The 22,915-nt window shown below is 35.1% G+C and overlaps 2 protein-coding genes across 2 annotated transcripts; one reads left to right on the top strand and one right to left on the bottom strand.

Annotated features, from left to right (window-relative positions):
• Positions 1-6,049: 6,049 nt before the first annotated feature.
• On the top strand, positions 6,050-12,959 carry LOC108988169 (ubiquitin receptor RAD23c-like). Its single transcript, XM_018961316.2, has 12 exons — positions 6,050-6,349; positions 7,684-7,845; positions 9,179-9,232; positions 9,350-9,435; positions 9,582-9,629; positions 9,864-10,041; positions 11,382-11,522; positions 11,595-11,660; positions 11,764-11,811; positions 11,901-12,007; positions 12,095-12,173; positions 12,631-12,959. The coding sequence occupies exons 1-12, from the start codon at positions 6,284-6,286 to the stop codon at positions 12,745-12,747; spliced, it is 1,152 nt and encodes a 383-aa protein (XP_018816861.1). The 5' UTR covers positions 6,050-6,283; the 3' UTR covers positions 12,748-12,959.
• Positions 12,960-13,489: 530 nt separating this feature from the next.
• On the bottom strand, positions 13,490-14,456 carry LOC118348481 (30S ribosomal protein 3, chloroplastic-like). The gene is made up of 2 exons (XM_035690238.1): positions 14,157-14,456; positions 13,490-13,771 (listed from the first exon to the last, which is right to left on the bottom strand). The coding sequence occupies exons 1-2, from the start codon at positions 14,454-14,456 to the stop codon at positions 13,490-13,492; spliced, it is 582 nt and encodes a 193-aa protein (XP_035546131.1).
• Positions 14,457-22,915: the final 8,459 nt, after the last annotated feature.

Here is a 22,915-nt window from a genome sequence, read left to right as displayed (position 1 = left end):
ATATTACTTTGATTAGAACACTTTCTTATTTTACTTGCCATTTTTCTATAAATAGGGGGTCTATGTCTTGTATTCATGCACCAAAAAAAAAAAAAAACCATATTCTTTTCCATTTTATTTTATTATATATTCTTCATGGTATTAGAGCCACAGGTTCCTTATGGACCATTTGCATAATTTTTTTTTGACAAGTCTATCATTGCCAGGGTAATTTTTTCAGCGATCAATCAATGAATATGAATGCTACACTCAAATTTCAAATTTAAGATTTCAAAATTTTTTACATTGAATTTGAGAGAGATGTTAGAGATAATATCAAATTAAGACTATTAATTTGATATTATCTTAATATGATTTTCATAATTATCAAATCAAAATTGATCAGAATACTACCTATATTAAGTAGATGTATATTACTTTGATTATAATATTTACTTATTTCACTCGGCTATTTTCTCAATAAATAAGGGCATATAACTTATATTTATACATACTTGATAATAAAAAATATGCAGTCCTCAAAATCTATTTCCTTCCCCCTTCTCCATCTCCTTTTTTATTTCATTTTATTATATATTCTTCAGTCTTATTACTGGAAAAAGGAAACACCCAACAAAATATCATATACAAAAATATGTATAGTGCTCTTCCAATAGAGGATGGATCTTCTTTGAAAAAATCTACACAACCTATTATTATTTACACAACTTCCACAAATTATATTTTTTTTTAATTTTAATTTTTAATTTTTTTTATTAAATATTTAATATATGAATAATGAATAGAAGAATTGAATTAGTTTAAAAAGAATAAACTCAAAAAAAAATTTTTAAAAATTAAAAATTTAAAAAAAAATATAGTGTATGAAGATTAAAAAATGTTAAGAAAATAGTTTTCAAGTGTTAGAATTAGAGTGTAAATTATAAAAATATACTAAAAATACAAGAATATAAAATTTCATCCGGTACATTAAAAACTAAGTTTTGCTACATACAACCGGCCTGCGTAAACGGAATGCAACCGGCTGTACGCGGCAAACTTATGTGTAAGAAAAAAAAACCACAAAAAGCAAAAAAGGCAAAGCAAAGAAAAAGCATCAGATTTTATGATATTATAGTCAGTTTCAAACACCCACCTCGCACCCAATGTTCTCCCTCTCCCTCTCTTTTCTTCTCTGTGAACCTCACCATAGTAACCTTGTAACACCACGATATACAGCCAGCTGCAAACATCCGTAACGGACGCACCACCGTACGTAAGAACTACCATGTGCTCTTGCATAGCCAGAATCAGGACCTACAGAAAACCACGAGAGAAAACCTCCACTGTTACACGACTTTCACACCCACGACATTATTGCAACATGCACATGATGCCAACCAACGGCCCATTTTCGCAACCACATGCCGTTATCAAGCAGTATCTTTGCCACCATCATCCAAGCGGAGGACCACCACCTCACGCCTCCTACAGACAGTCTTCCAGCGCACGTACTGCCGCATGCAAGCCTCCTCCTCCTCTATTTTTCTACACCGAAACAGAGCAACGTCACCCCAAACTTAAGAGCAAGCCGCCGCACGTCTCCTCCTCCGCGAACCACCTTCCACCTCCAAAACATGCAGGACACACGACGAAAGCAACCAGCCGCGCCTAGTTGTAGCACCGTGGGACAGCCCCCATGGCCCAGCCTCTCCGTGTCATCAAACGGGAATCAACCCTACTCACACAGCAACGCCACCACAAGCCGCCAGCCCCGCCAGTTGACCCATACTCCTCAACCATTCAACACAGAAATGCCACAATCACCAACGTCCGTCGAGAGCGAAAATCGGAGCTGCTATGTTTTGAGGCCTTGGAGGCAAAGTATCGTTGTCCAAACCGAGAGCAGTTCCTTGCCACAGTTAGGCACCGACGCCACCATCAGCAGCAACAGACGACGTCGGAGATCAAGCATCCACTGCCCAGTGATGTCCAGCACCACTTCCGCAACCCTCACATTGCATGCATGGAGCGTATGTAAACTTCCTCCTCCACACCTCTCGGGTTCTCTCTCTCTCTCTCTCTCTCTCTCTCTCTCTTTCTCTCATCACTTTTTTCTCTTCCGTCCATAGTGCACTACCGCAGCCTCAGCCACTTGCCGTCGCTGTAGCTGCTCTCGTAATGATTTTTTATTGCACAGCTTTGGATGTCTTCTAAAATATGGCCTTTGCATTTTATATATACAGAATGAGAACGAAATAGTTGAGAGAGAGAGAAATGAAATGAGAGTGGAAAAAAATAATGTTTTTTATGCAACTGGTTACGGGGGGTTACCTCAGTCGGTTGCAAGTAGAGTTTTTTTTAAAAACCGGCCTGTACATCGAAATGACTGATATTTAACTCAATACGAAAGACATATCTTCCCGTACCAGTTACTAGTTCGGCATAGTAAATACCTGCCAGTCGGTATGACACGGTATTTAAAACTTGGTTTAGACCGAATTTGTCGAGTCACAATGTGCAATGTTCTGTTTGCAAACGAGCCTCGGTTTATATTTTCTCAAGATACAGTTCCAAAACTTTTTAAATAAGTAATGGAATCTTGAGCACTTAAAATTCAATTATTTATTTAAAAAATTTAGAGAGTTTATTCTTTATCTTTCTATCTAACAATTAAAGTTTGAGAAATAATATTTACAATCATTGAGTGCGTAAATATTGTATAATCTCTTTGAAAAAGTGAGTAAATATGTGACTCACATGAAAAAAAATTAATTTTTTAATAATGAATTTCACTCTTTTTAAAATAATTACGCGATATTTGCGCACTCCACGACTATATGTAATATTATTCTTAAAGTTTAGTATGAGTAAATATTGGAAAGACTCCTTTTTTCTCTTGAATTCAATCGATCTTAATATTATAAAAGGACAAACGAAATACATTTGTACCATTTCTTCCACGAGAAGATAATTTTTATTTTAATTCGTAAACTTTGTATTGTAATGTCTTTATAATTAAAGATTTTTCTCATGTTGTTCTCACCTTTTTCTAAAATTCCAAAAACACTGAAAATTAGAATAAATTTAACGTAAAATGAAAAAAAATCCATATACTATTTTTGTTTCTCTTAATAGCTTAGAGTATACTGTGAATCATATTTTTTGTAAAGGAAATGCTATAGTTAATTTTCTAACTAAGTGTGGGGCTGAGAGTTTGAACTCCGATTGATCTGAAAATCATACGTTGCCTAGTCCGTTAAGGGGTCTCTTCCGCATGGACAAATTGGATATGCCCTACCTAGGGGTGTAAATTCAAATCAGAAAACCGGTCTGGACCGGACCGAACCGGACCGATTTTACCGCTTTTGAACCGGTCCGGTCCGGAACCGGTTTTTAAAATATAAAAACCGGCCGGTTCCGGTTCCGATTCCGATTCCAGGATTTTTTGACCCAGACCGGACCAGACCGGACCGGTTGATTAAAAAAAATAAAAAATAATATTCTTATATATAAATTTTATACAAAATATTATATATATATTAAATAGTAATATATATAAGTTTTATATATAATGTATAATTATAAATTTTTATGTGAAATTTTATATATAATATATATATTCATATATGAAATAATTTCTTATTATAATTTATAAATTATTACTTAAAATGTTAATTAGGGTATGTTTGGGTACCAAACTACTCTCAACACTTTTCAAGTATTCTCGTACTTTTGAAAATACTTCACATGCCAAACAACTTAAAATACTCTCAATGGGACCCACAAACTTACTTCAATCTCTACTCATAACTATTCACAAACATTCTATAATATTTATCACTATTATATATAAATAAAAAATAAAATCACTATAATATTTATCACTATTAAATATAAATAAAAAATAAAATCACTATAATATATAAATAAAAAATAAAATCATTATAATATATAAATAAAAAATAAAATCACTATAATATATAAATAAAAAATATTTATCACTATTATATATAAATAAAAATAAAATCACTATAATATATAAATAAAAAATAAAATCACTATAATATATAAATAAAAAATAAAATCACTATAATATTTATCACTATTAAATATAAATAAAAAATAAAATCACTATAATATATAAATAAAAAATAAAATCACTATAATATATAAATAAAAAATAAAATCACTATAATATTTATCACTATTAAATATAAATAAAAAATATTTATCACTATTATATATAAATAAAAAATAAAATCTCTATAATATATAAATAAAAAATAAAATCACTATAATATATAAATAAAAAATAAAATCACTATAATATATAAATAATAAATAAAATCATTATAATATATAAATAAAAAATATTTATCACTATTATATATAAATAAAAAATAAAATCTCTATAATATATAAATGAAAAATAAAATCACTATAATATATAAATAAAAAATAAAATCACTATAATATTTATAACTATTAAATATAAATAAAAAATAAAATCATTATAATATATGAATAAAAAATAAAATCACTATAATATATAAATAAAAAATAAAATCACTATAATATATAAATAAAAAATAAAATCACTATAATATTTATCACTATTAAATATAAATAAAAAATAAAATCATTATAATATATAAATAAAAAATAAAATCACTATAATATATAAATAAAAAATAAATCACTATAATATATAAATAAAAAATATTTATCACCATTATATATAAATAAAAAATAAAATCGCTATAATATATAAATAAAAAATAAAATCACTATAATATTTATCACTATTATATATAAATTAAAAATAAAATCACTATAATATATAAATAAAAAATAACATTACTATAATATTTATCACTATTATATATATATAAATAAAATCATTATAATATTTATCATTATTATATATAAATTAAAAATAAAATCATTATAATATTTATCATTATTATATATAAAGTAAAATAAAATCACTATAATATTTATTAATATTAAAAAATCACTATAATAAAATCATTATAATATTTATTACTAAAAATAAAATCACTATAATATTTATGGGACCCACACATTTTTCAACTACCTACTCAAAAGTCAACAACTCAACATACTTCACACATCCAAACAACTCAAAATACTCTCAATGGGACCCACAAACTCACTCAAATCTCTACTTATAACTATTCACAAACATTCTCAACACTTCTCACTACCCAAACGTACCCTAAATCACTAAAAGTTTATAACTAATACTAATATATAACTTATAACTATATCAATAGTCTAATATTAATACTATTATATAGTCTAATATATTAATAAAAGTATAAAACAGTTTTTTTAAAATCAATTTTTTTTTTATAAACAAATTTTTAATAACAAATTGTGAAATTTACATTTTAAAAAAATCGGAAAACTGGACCGGACCGGAAACCGTTAAAACTGAAAGTACCGGTTTAGGAGGGTAATCGGTTTTGAAAAATATAAAACCGGTACATACCGGTTCGGTCCTAGATTTTATCCAAAACCGGACCGAACCGGACAGGTTACACCCCTAGCCCTAATTGAGGGTCTCGTAAAGTTAGTGCCTGGTAAGTTTCGCTTGATTTACTCTTTTTTTTTTTTTTTTCTTGTGTGCTTAGTTTTCTTGTAGGTTACCATATCTTTGGTTTGTTTGGATTTAGGTTAAGCGTCTTTCTTAAAGCCGTGCATTTGGACTATATGAATATAGTGATTTTGATGCCTGAGTTTTTAATTTAATAGCCTATATGTACCTCCTAGGTGTAGTGTTTGTAATCACGATTTTATTCCACCACATATAAAGGTAATCAATAAAATAAGAGTATCGTCCTCATCTTAAAAAAAAAAAATCCAAGTTTTATTATCTAGACTTTATAAATTGATGTATTATCACTCAAAAGTAAGAATAAAAAAATTAAGCTGAATTAATATTTATTATATTAATGATGTAATGAGTTATATAAAAATTCCTATAATTTATAATTAAATTTGAAACAAATTCATCCCTTTTTAATCAATATTTCTGTTTTAGACTAGAGGGTTTAGATTACCGTAGTGGCAGTAGCCGATTATTTCCCATCATCTAGGCATAAAAGCAGAGCCGAGAGTCCAACTTTTCTGTCCTTCCAGTGACTTCCTGCTTGGGCTCCCTCTTTCTTTCACTCTCTCTTCTACTGTCCTGAACGTTTGAAGGGTATCGCCGCCGGTGACGTCCTACACGCGCTGGAGGATCGGATACCGTACAATACGGACGTCGTAGAAGAAGATGAAGATCTTTGTCAAGACTCTCAAGGGTACTCACTTCGAGGTCGAAGTGAAACCCGAAGACACGGTACAGATGCATCTCTTGATCTCTTAATTTTTGTAATTTTTAGTTTTTATGATATTTTTTTTTATTGTTGTGTAATTAGGGTATTATTTGTATTGCTCTTGAAGTTAATTGTGAATTAGGGTTTCTGTCCTCGTGTTATTTATGCAGACGAAGGCTAGGTTTTTATATTTCCTAGTGGTTGGTTTTATGTGACCGTGTGATGATTTTGTTACTAATGCTTGAATTTCGCAAAATTGTACCCCGGGCGTGAATTGTAGATTACTGGCTTTGTTTAACTTGGTTCAATTTCGGATTTTTTGTACGTAACGATTTTCAATTACGGGATATTCTTGTATCGTTTAGTTTAGGCGTGCTTTCAGTACCTTTTTTTTATAGTATCCGGCATTCATATTAAGTCGCATTTCGTACTGAATGGAAAACCTTCACTTTTTTTAATTTCAAGTGTTTTCTTGACAGAATTAGGTGCCAGTTGTATTATTTAGTGTTGGTCTGGTGATATCTCTAAGCCACTTCGTGGCAGTTATATATTAAAGGTTCGTTTGGTGATAGCACTAAGCTACTTTGAACCTGAAAAAACCTGTCCAGAGTGTTAGCATTGTTGGTTTGTCTTTAAGGATTGATGTAGTGCTCTAGTTAGGCCAAGGGAATGTTCTTTAAAAAAAATTGTGAACTACTACCACCTGGAAAAGGGATTATGTTCTGTGATGCCCGTTCTTCTCTGTGTCCTACTGTTCTTAGTAAGCACGATATGAACATATCTCCATCAAGAAGATTTTAATTTTTCTATTAGTAAGTGGTGTAGTTTCAAGTGGCATTTCATGGAATTTTTTCCTATGATGTTCCGAGCTACAAAATCATTCGTTTGTCTTGATTGTTGAATCACTCCAATTACCAATACAGCAAGGGAAACCCAGAAGACCACTTTTTATCACAAGCATAGGTTAGATGCAGTCTGGACATTCAGAAGAGCTTTTAGGATATATATCTATACACACGGGAAAACAAGGACAAGATTTTTAAAATTGACATAGGGTAGGAGAAAAATAATGAGATACATTGCAGTTTGTATCTTCCTTCCTCTCTCTATAGCACAATAGAGGTGCCAGAATCTTGTTTTGCTGCATTTTATCTCTAAGAGACACTTAAGCATGTGTTTTTACCATTGAAAGAGTTATTGAAGCCATTCTAAGGTTATCCATTGATACTTTCTGTTTGTGCACTTTATAATATGCATTTCAATTTGTTATAAACCTCACCGACTTTTATTTTCTGTTTATGTAATGAGTTTCAGTTCATTTTTTCCAATTCTTTTGTTTTTCCAAATAATATTTCAGGTTACTGATGTCAAGAAAAATATAGAGGCACTACAGGGTTCTGATGTTTATCCTGCCTCACAACAGATGCTTATTCATCAGGGGAAAGTTCTGAAGGATGCCACAACACTAGAAGAAAATAAAGTTACTGATAATAGTTTTGTTGTCATCATGTTAACCAAGGTGAATATGCTTCTCTCGTATGGAGCTTGTCTTTCTCAGTTGAGAAATGACAGGAAGGAAAGGCATGTGGAGACACATGATTTTACCTATTGATAAACAAGTTGCATAACAGTGTGATGATTTGCTCTTCTTCCTTCTTTTTTTTTTTTTTTGTTATTGTTGCTGGGGGGGGGGGTGGATAAAGCAAGTGTTAAGCCTCAATTGTGTACTCTCTTGCCTCAATTGTGTACTCTCTTTTCTCAGTATATTTTTCTTTTGGGGGGAGGGTAGAAGTAGAACTTATTTTCATAAGAGAAATAGAAATTAAGTTGCAGTGAAAAAAAGAAAAAGAAATTGCAATGCTTTCTATCTGGATATGACTGATATAAGTATAATCAGTAGAAAGTTGGGGAGACAGCTGTTTTCCTTTTAAGATTCACTCAAGGCAAGTAAACAATCTCCATGAGAGTGTCTTTCATCAATCCTCTATCTTATTTGCATATCAATTCACCTACCGGTAGGGGCTATCTATCCGATCAACTCAACAGAACATTATATGTTTGATTCAAATTTTGGGGTGCAGTCAAGGCGTCTTTTTGGTTTCAATTTTGTCTAGAAAATTGGACTACTGTCTTGGAACAGATTTTTGCTAAATCCACGTGCTTTAGTAAATCATTGGCTATGGACTATAAGGCCAATTTGCGCAGACCACCTAATTACCACCTTTTTCCTTCTGGTTGGGGCTGGCTATTTAAAAACTGTATATTACCTATGCGGTGTTTATGTTATTATGCCAACAAACAAATTTATTTTTTGCTCTTATGTCCATTGCCTACCTCATTACAGCCTTATTTCTCTAATTGCTGGGACGGGTTCTGCAAAAAGATCATATTCAACCTAGACATAGTTTATGCCCCTAGATAAAGGGTTATTATCTTGGGATGTCCCAATTAAGTGAGTCTTGGAAGGGGTGGCTTGGATATGGGATCCTACATTTCAACATCTTTTTGCTTGAGGCAGCTACCCTTGTGCTTGATAGCCATTCATATCCCTACAAGTTCCTAGCTTCTAACCACTTAAAAAGAATCTAGAATCCTCACTTTTTGTGGGGAAAGTTCTCATTTTATTACTTATATACTCTTTTCCTTCATTTTTTAATTTCAATGATGAAGGTTTTCTTAGTGCATTGCAAGATATGATGCATTTTAAAAAAAAAAGAAAAAAAAAAAAAAAAGCTATTCAGGTATCTCCTAGGCTCTTAAAATTTAGTTTTTTAAAGTTGGTTCTCTTATAGAGACCTTGAGTTAGTTGCTTTAATGTTCTTAGTAATGTATGCATGTTCGAACCATTTTAGAATAAGGTCTCATCAAGTGGAGCCTCAAGTACAACAGCTGCGCCTACAAGCCAAGTAAGTATGGATGATGCTGTTTAAATCTATTCTGCTGAGTTCTTTTATAGTTAACATCAGCACTCGAGTCATTATTGCCATTTGAAGTTGCTTTAATTGAGGCACTTACCTGTGTAGGCCCAACCTGTAAGTTCTTCGCCTCCTACCTCAACGCAACCAGCAGCACCAACATCTCAACCTCCTCCTCCGCCAACTGCAGTATCGTGAGTTCATGCCTCCCCCCCCCCCCCCCCAAAAAAAAAAAAACTCTCTTCAAAGCTTAATATGATTTTGAAGTTATTTATTGTCAACCCAGTTTCTTTTTATTTTTTTATCTGAATTTTCTTCCTCTCTTTTTTGAACTGTGCAGAACACAATCCGCCCCCGAAACCACTCCTGTTGCAGCCCTTCCTGCTTCGTGAGTATTGATAATCATAGTTTCTGAATAGAAGTCCCATGCATGACAGTTAAGACCTTGTGTTTTAACCTTCTGTGTTTTCCAGATTGTATAATTTAGAGAACTTAAAGTCAGTTATGATTTTCTGAAATTACCTATAAAAAAGCCTTGATATTATCAAATTAAAGTGAGGTTGAATGATGTGATATATCTTTGACTATGTTTTTTTTCTTATTCTTGTTTTGTTTTATGCAGTTCAGAACCAGATGTCTATGGCCTAGCAGCGTCAAATCTTGTTGCAGGAAATAATTTAGAGGCTATCATTCAGCAGATTCTAGATATGGGTGGAGGAAGCTGGGATCGAGACACTGTTGTACGTGCTTTACGTGCTGCTTTTAACAACCCTGAAAGAGCTGTCGAATATCTTTATTCTGTAAGTCTTTTTCCACTCTTGGTTTTTCCCAGTGTTTAGGCTTGCTGTTTGTTCTGTAGTTCACCTTGTAATTGGATCTGGTTTGTAAGTTGTTAGTATATTTTCTTTTCGAGCTGTTCATGTTTCAAATCATTTAATAATTGGCTTGTTACATTATCCGCATGACTTTCAAGAATGGTCAAGTTGCATATTGGTACAATGTGGTTTTAAGAGTGTATTATCTTGCTAATAATGGGCCTATGAAAAGGTTAATTTTAGGTTGGAAGACCCCCTTATGGTTCTTTTCGAGCTGTCATCTTGCTAATAAATATTATAGTACTTTTTTTTATCAGTAGTAAATATTATAATACTTATATGACTGCAGGGTCTATTCTTCGCTGAGATTATAATCATCTAGAATTTTCTTGACAGGCTCCGAGAACTGCAATCTGCAATGCAAATAGAAAAACTAGAATTGTACTTTGTTCTTTTGATCAATCTTAAAACCATTTTGTATTGGGTGTTGTTTTTAAACCTTAAGGTTTTATCAAGCCATTTTTTGGGCTCCACAGATTATAACGATGCTCTTCCTTGACTCCAATTAAAGCTTTAGTAGACTATTAAGCTTATTTGTTCTCATGAATGCGTCAAAGTTTACTTGGTAGCCCTAAGTTCCTAATCAATTGGATTTTATTTGCTTACATCTGTTTCTGAGACAATATTATGTCACAAATATTCAAACAAAAAAAATTAACATGCTTGTATACATTCACATATTTGATTGATTAGTATTAACTACACTGGGTATTATACTATATTGTGTTATGATATTGCTGTAGTTTGAGATTGCTTGATGATATTGAGTACTGATAGAATGCTTTGAGGCTACATTTTTGTGGGGCAATTGGTCATGGAGGAATGCCATCATTGGTATCAATACGAATAGAAGAGGAAACAGTTTTGCGAGGATTTTGCATGGCGTGAATTTAAACATCATAATGTTAATAAAGTTGCCAATAAAAACCTGAAGACCAGATGGAAACTAGGGTTCTTAAGCTGGGGATGTTTGAAGCCAAACTGACGAGCAAATCCTGCCCATTTTCCATGAGTGGTGGAATTCTGTGCATTTGAGTGCGTAACTTATCCTGTTTCTTGCCAACTACATTAGGACCTTGTCTTGTGTGTTGTCTCGAACCTAAATACCAACTGCTGTACTCAAATGTAAGAACCATGATGAATATGAAACACATAGCTCATATTACTATCATACTTTTTACTTCTCTATTTCTGTACATTGGAAGTTAAGCATCTCTCTCTATTAGTTATATCAGCAGGTTAAGATGAAATTTGATACATTTCAGGGCATTCCTGAGCAAGCTGAGGCTCCTCCGGTTGCTCGAGTTCCTACTAGTGGGCAGGCAGTAAACCCTCCTGCCCAGGCTACACAACCAGCAGCACCTACTAGTGGACCCAATGCAAACCCCCTAGATCTGTTCCCACAGGTAGATACCTTATTATCAAAAATTTAGGAACTTTACTGGAATTGAGTAAAGGACTTAATCTTCCTTCACCAGGGTCTTCCTACTATGGGTTCAAACACCAGTGCTGGAACCTTGGACTTCTTGCGGAACAGCCAACAGGTATCTTCTCTATGGTTTTCTTTTTCTAACCTGACTGTCTGGCTTATTGTTTACTCTCTTGCTTGAGGTTCCTAAAGCTTTTATTTATTATTTATTATTTCAGTTCCAAGCCTTGCGAACTATGGTGCAAGCAAACCCTCAAATATTGCAGGTACTCTTGTCATGTGTTCATTTCTATTTGGTCATATAATTAACATATTCTCTAACATTGGTTTCTTATGACATCCTTTTCCATTGCAGCCTATGCTCCAAGAGCTTGGAAAGCAAAATCCGCATCTAATGCGTCTGATTCAAGAGCATCAAACTGATTTCTTGCGCCTGATAAACGAACCTGTTGAAGGAGAAGGGTGAGATGAGTGTCATGTGTTATACGTTGTCTTTTGTTTATATAATTGAATGTATGGATGCTTATGTGCATATTAATTTATAATCAGGAACCTACTGGGTCAGGGGGCTTCAGCAGTGCCACAGGCTGTGACTGTCACCCCTGAGGAGCGTCAAGCCATTGAACGTGTAAGTTTGTCCACTCTTATTTTCGAATTTTCCTCGTCTAATTGTCTGTTGTCGTTGCATTTAAAGAGTGAGAATCAGTAAGGGGACATGCGCCTCAATGCTTTGAAACTCTTGTCAAGTTGTATCCTATTTATTCCTTCTCTAATAAATGTCAGGTAATCGGACTAAACATCCTGTTTACTCGGTTCTTTGTTAACCCATCATATATGCACCTTTTTCTGCCCTAAAATGTCTGGATGACCTATTCATATGATAGGTCAACCCAAATGTGCGGTCTGCAGTATATGACTGTCATTACCGTTGCCTTCTTCATCTATGATTGCAAGTCTTAGAAGCTTATTCTCTTGTTGTGTTTGTGTTTTATCATTTCTTTCTTCAGTAGAACCTCAAGTCTCAGGAGACAAGTTATGTGGAGGACTATTCATGCATTCTTGACTAACTTGCAATCTTTTTGCAGCTTGAAGCTATGGGCTTTGACCGAGCCCTAGTATTGGAGGTTTTCTTTGCATGCAACAAGAACGAGGAGCTGGCAGCTAACTATCTTTTAGATCACATGCATGAGTTTGAGGACTGATCGAAGTGGTCATCATTTCTTGTTGTCTGCTCTTCTCGTGATGTTAGACTTCTCAATCTAGTTTATCAATTTGGTTCATCCTTTTGCATTCATTAGCATCTCCAGATTTCTGTTCTAAATATTGCTTACAAAACTACCTAATTTTGTTCTGGGTTATGGAAATAATGATTTAATTTAATTCCCGGTTCCCTGTATGTCTGTCGGATGCCATTCATATGTATATTTCTTTTGCTGTGTAGCCTAGGGGACCATCAATGTTGCGTATATAGGGAAAACTGTCATCTTCTCTCCTTTTTTAAAAAAAATAAAAAATAAATAAAATCAGTTGTTGAAGCAGTGCAGGATAACAGTGAGTTAGAAGTGAAGTGCAAGGATAAAAAGAATTATTAAGTCGGATGAGATTTTTACTCAACACGGCTTGTCCAGACGTTGAAATTCTGAAATCAAAGCTGAAGGCTTCTGGAGCAGAGTTTCAAGTGAAAGTATGTTACATAGAGATGGTTTGCGGAGAGGGGAGATATTTAGGAGAGGAAACGGAGCAGCATGAAATGGAGAAATGAACCTTACACAGCTTGCAACAGCAAATATTTAAATGAATCCAATTACTTCAACAAGAAGCAGTTCAAAAAGGGCTTTAACACGACAGGTTGAATCAGCAAATATTCTAAAAATTCATGCAGGGAGGATCAACCTATATAAACCTAAAATGGTGAAGATTCAAAGATCTCTTACAATGAATATTTTATGCTAGATTGCCCCCACTCTGCCGCCACAAATTAATGATATCCGTAGCCTGATTGAGGAGAATGATGATCTGCTTCTGAGATATCCAGGGCTTGCTTTCAAGTAACTCCTTGACCTCTTCCCAAGCATCTTTCCTCGGCCAGAAGTGGTACGGACTCAACGGGATTGTGCCATGTCCTGGTATCTTCTGGTCAAGTGCAATGCCAATGTTCTTCTCCATCCAAATGAACTTCAACACTAACCTCGGCTTCTCCGTTGGCTTCACAACCAACCCAATCTTCTATAAAAAAAATATATAAAAACATAAAACACTTCAATGGCCGATGCTTTGTGTGAATGTGGAAAAAAACGTGAAAAATAAAACGGCCAGTTTTGAACGGTTCAATTTATGCCCCTGCTTAATTGTGGCAGATGGGTGACTTGTATTGGGCTCTCAATTGGGTATTCACTAGATTTCGCGTGATTAAAAAAATTCAGAACAAATTAACGAATTCACTAGTTAACTCATAACTTTCACTTATTAGAACTCACACAATTGATGCCACGAAGTTGAAAGTCCCCTTCTCCACAAGAAAGAGTTTTCTATTTTCTTTTCCTTCATTTTCTCAGGGGACAAACATAGCTCCCAGAAAATAATAAACAATAACTATTAACTACACACACACAGAGTGTGTGTGCGTGTGAAAGTACCTCTTTATCTGGAGGGGACTTGGAGAGAAATTATCATCAGCAAGAGTGTCTTTGGCGACAGCTGCTTCAGCGGACGAAGTTGACGCTGAGGTGGATAGTTTGAAGATTCTCGTCCTTTGACTGGTACTGTGGCGACTTAGTCGTTTTAACTCGGAGTACGAGTGTGAAGGTGGCCTTGCAAAGATTGAGGCTTTTTCTTCGAAGGGTTTAAGGAAGAAGTTTTGGCTAGGGAACGAGGGCTTCAGAGACACATTGAGGCTTGGTTGAATCGCCATTGATAACATCTTTCCCTAATTTCACACACAGAAACTGATATAAAGACAGAGACAGAGAGAGAACATTCTGTTTTTAAGTCTTATTTGAGGATAAGGAAAGTCGAGCAACAGATCCGGGTCAATTTCAATCCGACTTATCTTCGGACCAGCCTGACCCATCCTGATTTGCCTCCTATTTTTTTTTTTGGGCCCTCAGGAGTCAGGACCTTTTATGAGACCCATTAAAATTTCAAGGGCAAAAAGACATCTACCATGGAGCATAGAGTCTGCCATAGAGGGTGCCTCTACTTATTGAGTCACCGTTGCCATATATTATGTTCCATTTTTGCCTTTCAACGACGCCTATTCTTTTCTGCAGCTCAGTTTGTGTCATTCAATGAGTATTGAGAGACATTTGCTCAGAAATTTGTTCCAGATGAAAAACCAATGGCATGCTGAACAAGTGAACAAATAAGATTGCATTTGGGTGGTGAGGTATAATAATAAATAGTATGAGAAAAATAATAATAAAATAATAAATAGTATAGAGGTATTCTCAGTACCCACTATTAGGCTTGGGTGTCAAGGTATTCTGAGAATACTTCACTACTATTCATTATTTTATTTTTACTTTTTACTTACTTCTTACTACTATTCACTATTATTCAATATTTTATTAATATTTTTTCACTACTATTCACAGAATATCTTAAAATATCTCACTATCCAAATGAATTTCCGCGTCAAAGATTGCACCCAGCCCAGTGGGACTGACTCATAATCTACCAACTTGTCCTTTTTTTTTTTTTTTCCCCCAGCAAGTAATAGATTCATTCCAAAACAGAAACTGTTCCATACAACAAAGAAATAAAGGAAAGCAACTAAAACACAAAAATATTAATAATACACATTTAAGAGGGTGGATATTTCCTACTATGGAAATTTAGCAAACAGTTTGGGATTTTGACGAGTGGGATATTTCCAAACTCTAGGTTGAAATGAGCTCATTGAGCAATGAAATTCGTGCATTGATTTTGAGATCAATGTATCTTTACAGCTCTCCATGCATGTAGATCTTTGAGCAGAAATCTAGTGTCTCTAGCAATCCCTTCAGTTTCCCCATTAATAGCCTTGTGAGGATTGTTGATGGAATTGATTGTATTTAGGGAATCTCTTTCAAGAATAATTTTACTGATCTTCCTTGTATATGCTTCTTGAACCCCTATGAAGGCAGCCATTGCTTCCCCTATATTTGGATCAGTGCTCCAATTGTGTTGTGCTACAACAAATTGTATTGTACCTATAATGTTTCTGCACATTGCTATTGAGGTGCTTCCCTCAGGTCTGACTGCCAACTTTTCCTTCTTATTGACAATACAGAACCTTGACCAATGGCAATATAATCCAAATATTTACCGACATTTTTAAAGCTCATGGTACAATATTATTCTACAACTGCTACAGATGCTTTCTCGAGTACCCAATCTCCTCTAAATCGCTTGTAGTATGAACTCAATCGAAGTCCACATATATACCTTCTATGGCTGATCCCATGAGAAAGTAACAAAAAAGCCTTTACCCTTAGCTTCTGAAAGTACACCACCTTGTGAATGGGACGACCAAAAGTCTTTGTGTAGGAAGTCATTCTCCTCATTTCGGCGACCAAAGGATTGGAGCATTCGCGTGGCTTCACTTTGTATAGTTCTCTCCTCCAAAAATCGACGAAAAGGTGCACAACCAGTTCATGGTCTAATAAAAGAATGAGGGAAAGTGATGGTGTAGGAAGATGAATGGTGCCTTTCTGAAGCCATGCTATAACGTAAATGCCTATTCATGGCAGAATAAATATTCAAGTACATTAACAGGTGATATATCTGGTAGCAAACTTTATAATGCGCTTTGATGGCTACAAGCCTACAATTATTCCATGCTTTGTTCAGGATCAAGCTTGGCTAGCCACAATGAGCAGAGACTACTTCTCTTCCTTTTGAAAGGTGTTGTCCATGAAATTACTTTAATTGTAGAAACACAAATTGTACAAGCCTACTTCGCTTCCTACAATGCATCACCTAGAAACACTAATTAGCAAAGGATCTTTAAATTGTAGTTGTTGTTCTTTTGCGTGCTCCATTTTTTTTCAGATGGAACATTGTTTTCCAGTGAGATATGAATTATCATTATAAAGCCACGCAAATTGTTTCAATGGTTCAATGCTAATTGTTCTAATTTGTTTCTCTAAATGGCTTTGCCTAATGCCAACTCTCTCTCTCTCTCTCTCTCAAAAGGCTGGGCTACAGTACTACTCATGACTGGTTAGATGTCGAGATCCGTATAAAAAATAATTGATTAAAAAAATGAAAATAACAAGGTTCTTCATTTTAGCTAATCAAAAATCACATTCCCTACTTTTAAATTTCTCAAGACACTCACCAACGGATTCTCTATTCATTTTTTTACTTCTTTAATTGTACTTATTTCTCATTCTTATATTTTACTTCTTTCCACAACTATATATTTAAATATTCCTTTTTTTTTCAACAGTCATAGACAATTACTTTTGCCTTGATATTACTACTTGATTTATAGAATCCAGTGGCGTACTTTTTTTTTTTTTTTTTTTTGAATTTGCGAGCGTATGTTGTGAAAAATACACACCAATAATGACAAATAAATAAAGGAACAATGATCAAGATCACACGACACATAATTTATGTGATTTGGCAATGTGTCTACATCCATAAAGCTGCATAGATTTTATTAATTAAAGGATATTACAATCACATAATCTCAACTCACTCACTATAAGACTTTTTCTCTTTCACAATATGCACTCACACTTTGCCTATTTACTACTGAAACACACATCCAAAATATCGAAATATTACATATTTATAGAAAACGGCGCTAAAAACCTTAATTGGCAAAAAATATGTCATTCGCTTGAGTGGATTGTCGAGCGTATCTCGAGCGAACAACCAACGAATATTGACTCGAACAGTATGTCGAGCACAGTTCGAGTGAACACTAGGGTTTGTGTCTCGCTCGAACCCACCGTCATACGAGACTCGAGCGAACTCATAGGTTGAGCTTCGCTCGAGTCTACTGTCGAGCGCACATTGAGTGAACTCACAATTTGAGTTTCACTCGAGCGTCAGGTCGAGCGACAATCGAACAAACTCACGGATTGCGCCTTTTTTAGTCACAAACTAGGCTCCACATGCAACCCAATAGTGCAAAGTATGCTTCTGTGCAGCTGCTAATTCAGCATTTTTCTTTGTCATGCTCACATCGATATTGGCTTTAATGTACTGTGTTAATTAGATGTAGTAGTACTGGTATTACTCGAGGGGACTTGTTCTAGGATTTGCTCATATTTTGATCTTTTTGACATTTTTCTACTTGGATGTATGCATTTCTTTCTTGTAGTACTTATTGTTCGGATTAAAAAGAAAAAAAAACTTGTATTTATTGTGCATGATACCATATTTTGAGGCTGAACATGTAACCTATTCATATTTAAATACTACATGGCTATGGGATTCATGCTCGTTCTCTTTGGTACTAAAAAACAGTCTAAAGATATTCATGCCCCCGTATATATAGCTTTTTAAGGCAGGCAACTAGACCACGTCAAAGCCCTATTAATTAGCGTCTCGCTCATCAACAGTTCACTGTGATCCTCTATTAGACAGACATCAACGTTCTCCACTATTTTGTGTTCCTTTATACACACACATATGCATGCATGCATGCATATATACAAGCTAGCATCAATCATCATGATGCTTCCCATGCAAGCTAGCATCAATCATCATGATGCATAATATACATGAATTGGGCCATTTGTGCCCACGATCCAAAGAGAAAAGCTCAAAGCTGATCAGGTGTGTAGCCCTTTTTTGCATTAGCCAATAAGATTTCAACAAATATGAGACTTATGTGATTTATGGTGTGTACTAGTGTACTAAATCAACCCTCTTTCATTTCTCTCTCCTCTCCCCTCTTCTTTGTCCTCCCCTTTTTTTTACCTTTCTTTCTCTCCCTAACGCCATCTATTTATTCATAGTGATGCAGGTTCTGTTTCTTGAATTTACTAGTCTCATGATACTTTTCCTAGAAAGTTTACATGTTTGGTGCATGCTTTCCATATTTTTGAATTGGAGGTGGGTTTTTTCTGTTCTACTAACAGAAGTCCAATTGTTGAATTTTTCCGCCCAAGTTTGATGGAAAGCTTTTTTTTTTTTTTTTAATCTTTCCTTTTTTTATCTGTTTGGTTTTATTTTCTACTTATATTGTTTCCAAAATTCCTCCAATGCCAAGTTTTTTCTTTAAACATGTTGTCCTATTTCTTCGCTCGCAGATCTCTCTATCCCATCAATTTAAGCTTTAATGGCAGAGTCGAAAATGTACATTTCTCAAGAAGAGCTTCGGAAGCACGATCATGTAAGAGATTTGTGGATCTCAATTTAGGGCGAGATCTACGATATTTCAATTTGGCTTAAAGACCACCCAAGTGGTGAGCTTCCAGTGCTCAATCTCGTTGACCAAGATGCTACAGACGCGTTTGTTGCGTACCATTCGAGTACTGCATGGCAGTATCTTGACAAGATCTTTACAAGGTATTACTTCCATCACTACTCTATTTCAGAGGCTTCTAAAGATTACATGAAACTTGTCTCGGAATTCTCCAAGATGGGCCTGTTTGAAAAGAAGAGACATAGAGTGTTCTTTACACTTTGCTTGATGGCAATATTGTTTGTTGTGAATGTTTACGGTATTTTGTGTTCTGATAGCACGTTGGTGCATCTAGTTTATTTGCTTAGAGAGAGAGTGACCGCCTGGGGGAGGGGGGAGCAGGCGACGGGGGTGGGGGAAGGAGAGAGAGAGAGAGAGAGAGAGAGAGAGAGAGAGGGGGAAGAGATCACAAAAAGAAAAAAAAAAGGTAATCACCTGCATGCGGGTGTAAACTTTACTTGATTTTACTACAACTCCTTCGTGGCAGCTCCTTATTCACAGGTGTAAAAGAGGACTACACATCCGACCGGCTGGGCTCTTCACCCCAATCCAAAAGCTTAAGGAAAATGTTATAGTCTTGATCCAACAATGTGTTCCGACTGGAAGTCTAGCACCCTAAACCACGAGAGGGTATGCTCTTCCTCACATACTTCTACACCAATATTTATCATCAACCACCACCATCACCACCTCTAACTATTACAGAGAGATAGAAAAATAAGATGATTATTGAATAGGGCTTGGGCCTCTTGGCACAATATGAAACATGGTTCAGTGTAGGGGTAGGCAGTGGAGGCCCGTACCTTGCTACCCTGCCCCTGTTCGCCCTGACCCCTAGGGAGAAGGACCAGAGGGGGCGGGGGGCGGGGGGCGGGATGACCCCAGCAGGGCCTCGCCTCGCCTCGCCCCTGCTCCGCTCCCTTCACATGTATAAAAAAAGTTATATTTTTATATAAATAAATATATTGTATATAGATATATACAATTTATTAAAGATTTGAAATCGTATTCAAGTTATTGGATTGTCTTGGCCTCCTAGGGCAACCTTTATATAGGAGGCCAAGGCAATACAATTGTCATACTAAGTCCTTGTACATTGCTTAAGTAAGACTATTGTATTGCCTTGGTCTCCTATATAAAAGTTGGCGTAGAAGGTCAAGACAATCTAAAATATAACTCTAATGAGTTTAAGTTTTTTTTTTTTTTTTTTTTTGTATTTATAAATTTTAATTATATTATAATTTGAGTCAAAAATATATTTTTAGACCCAAAAATAATTTTTTAGACCCAATGTGTTGGCCTAGGCGAGGGGGCGAGGCGGATGGCATTTTTTATCCCACCTCCCAGGGGCGAGGGGTGTGGTTGAAAACCCCTCTCCCACATGGTGAGTGGAGGGGTGCGGGGAAGGGTCCCCCGCCCCGCATCTTGCAGGTAACACCCCTAGAACTTCAGCTTAAAAAAAAAAAAAAAAAAGGTCCAGAGACCTAGAAATATGACAAGCCCATCTGGTCATCGAAGAATATCTGGAACTGCTTTACCAGGATTAATTATGATATTTTCGGATCATTTATACTATAGTTCACACATATGCCCGTGTCTGCAAGTCCGATGCAAATCCTTTGAAAAAAAAATAGTCTACACAAATTATTTTTCGAGTATATTACGTATTACTTTTCAGCCTTTTTATCTAGGGATAAAAAAAAATACAACTATACTTGCATGAGATTTTCCAAATAGTTGATATGGTTGCTATATATGATCCATTTATTTTTTCTCCAACAATATTATATTAATTATTTTGGTTCGCTATGCAAGAAATTAAGGCCATAAATAACTGGATGAGAAATATAGTAATTCGATTGATCATGTTAATTAGAGGCGATTCATGTGAAAAATAAGGTTGAAGTACAGATGGTACGTACGTACCTGGATATTTTTGGGCATTAATGGCAGAAATAAACAGATTATGATGCCCCAAGCTCGATGCTGAACCATATATGAAGGGTGAAGATATTCTCTATTCCACTTTTTTTTTTCTCCTCTCCATGATACTGAGTGGCAGTGGCGTGGAACATTAAATAAAGCAAAGTTATGTATACTTTATACGATGAATACTCTCAAAATCACAAAGCATCAATACAAAGAATCATTTGACAAAATGTTTGTGCTCGTGAAGTAAGCTATCTATAACTGGCCTGATCAAAAGTTATGCATGCATAGGGTCCGAAAAGATGCCTTTTTTTTTTTTTTGTGTGAATCAAAGATGGACCAGCTGCCTTTTTGTGTGTCATTTAGCCGGTGAGAACCAAATTAACGCGAGTAGATAATTCAAATGACTTGGAAATGTGATGGTACTGATTGTATGGTCGAGTAGATAGCATCGATCGGCATGCATCATCTAGCTTTTTAAACTGGCCTGAGGCGATGTCCCCGCGCGCGTGCATCTCGGACAATCACAATTTGTCATCCTCAAGTAACTAAGTTGGACTAGATAATCCCATTGTCGTGAGGATTGTTCTGGTTTGATGGTTTGAGCTTGGAGTTTGTCCCGGATGATTTCTCTCTTACTTCAACTCTTTGTAAGTCTTAACGCTCTGTTATGCTAGTTTTCTTCGCGAGGGTAGCTAGCTGTGGTCTATATGGTCTCTATGCTAGCAAATTGTTTCTGTATAATTAGAGCTCTGCTTGGAGCAGAGCTCGTGCTGCAAGGGTTATGCTCAAGAGAGGGGCTATTATGTCGCTCCACTCTTAACGCTGGACGTACTGTCCAGTATTTTTTTTAATATATTTAAATATTTTTAAAAGATAAAAAATATATACTAATATATTTAAAATTACTCTCTTAATCATTAAATAAAAAAAAAGTTTTTACCAAGCAGTCAAATGAAACAATATAGATGAAAGGACAAAGTAGTGATTTTCTATGCCTAATTTTGTATTGGGTCCTTTCAAATGAATTTTCCTTGCACAAAAATATTTGAGATTCAACGTACTGTGTTAGATAGAACATCACTCAGGACAGCTAGCACTTAAATAACACTCGAAAAGACATTTGATGATTTTTTCAAAATGGCAATTATCCAAATAAAATAAAATAAAAAAGTAAACGGAATTTCGAGATTGACAGACGAGGATATAAAAATATGCCGCCAACATTCTAAGCACGATTAATTGTCGATCTGCAAGCTTTAGTTGCCTAGTTATAGTCCAAGATTCTTACACGAATATTTGGATCCTTACTTTAACTCGCCGGCCTGTAAGATTTGGATCTTCAAGCTTAGTTTCCTAATTTGTACATCAGTACTGTTACCATCACCTTAATTCCTGCACTAGGCGGTGCAAATTACTTGTAAGTTCCCATCTTTCAGTATATACTTCGGGTCTGCATGCCATTAATATTTCTGGAATTAATCTTAAATCACGCAACCAGGGGGAGCCATTTGCTCGAGGGTTGCACCATGGGCATGGAAGGTCACGGTTATATAGCCCCTCGAGTCGAGGGATAAGTGCATCTGAAGGCAATAGGGTTAATGGTACTACTGACCAAGTTCGTGACTCTCCTCTAAAGAAAGTTTGGATCAACATGACACCCTTAAATGACCATATGAGGGTGCAGGATTCCGATCGATGCGACACTTGACCAGACAATACATGCGTAGGGAAGGAAGGAATTAACCTAGCTATTACTTGGCACTCATATACTTTATATATAGTGATGTACGTTACACGACAATATTAAGGCATGATTAGTATCTTTTAGTCTACTTGTTTCTGTTTTATGAGCACAAACTTCTTGAATGAAATGAGACATGACTCAGCAACTCTTTATTTATACTAGCACATGCAGGTACATATATAGCTAATAATATTGAAACGGCAAACTAGCTAGCAACACTTATATCATCGCAAACAAGCAGTAAAAGAATAAAAAGACAATAAATGAAGAAAAACAATTCGATCGGTAG

The sequence above is a fragment of the Juglans regia genome, chromosome 1, assembly GCF_001411555.2.
Source record: "Juglans regia cultivar Chandler chromosome 1, Walnut 2.0, whole genome shotgun sequence".
Taxonomy (NCBI): domain Eukaryota; kingdom Viridiplantae; phylum Streptophyta; class Magnoliopsida; order Fagales; family Juglandaceae; genus Juglans; species Juglans regia.
Note: the sequence above shows the minus strand (reverse complement) of the source record. Positions and strands in the feature narration are given on the sequence as shown.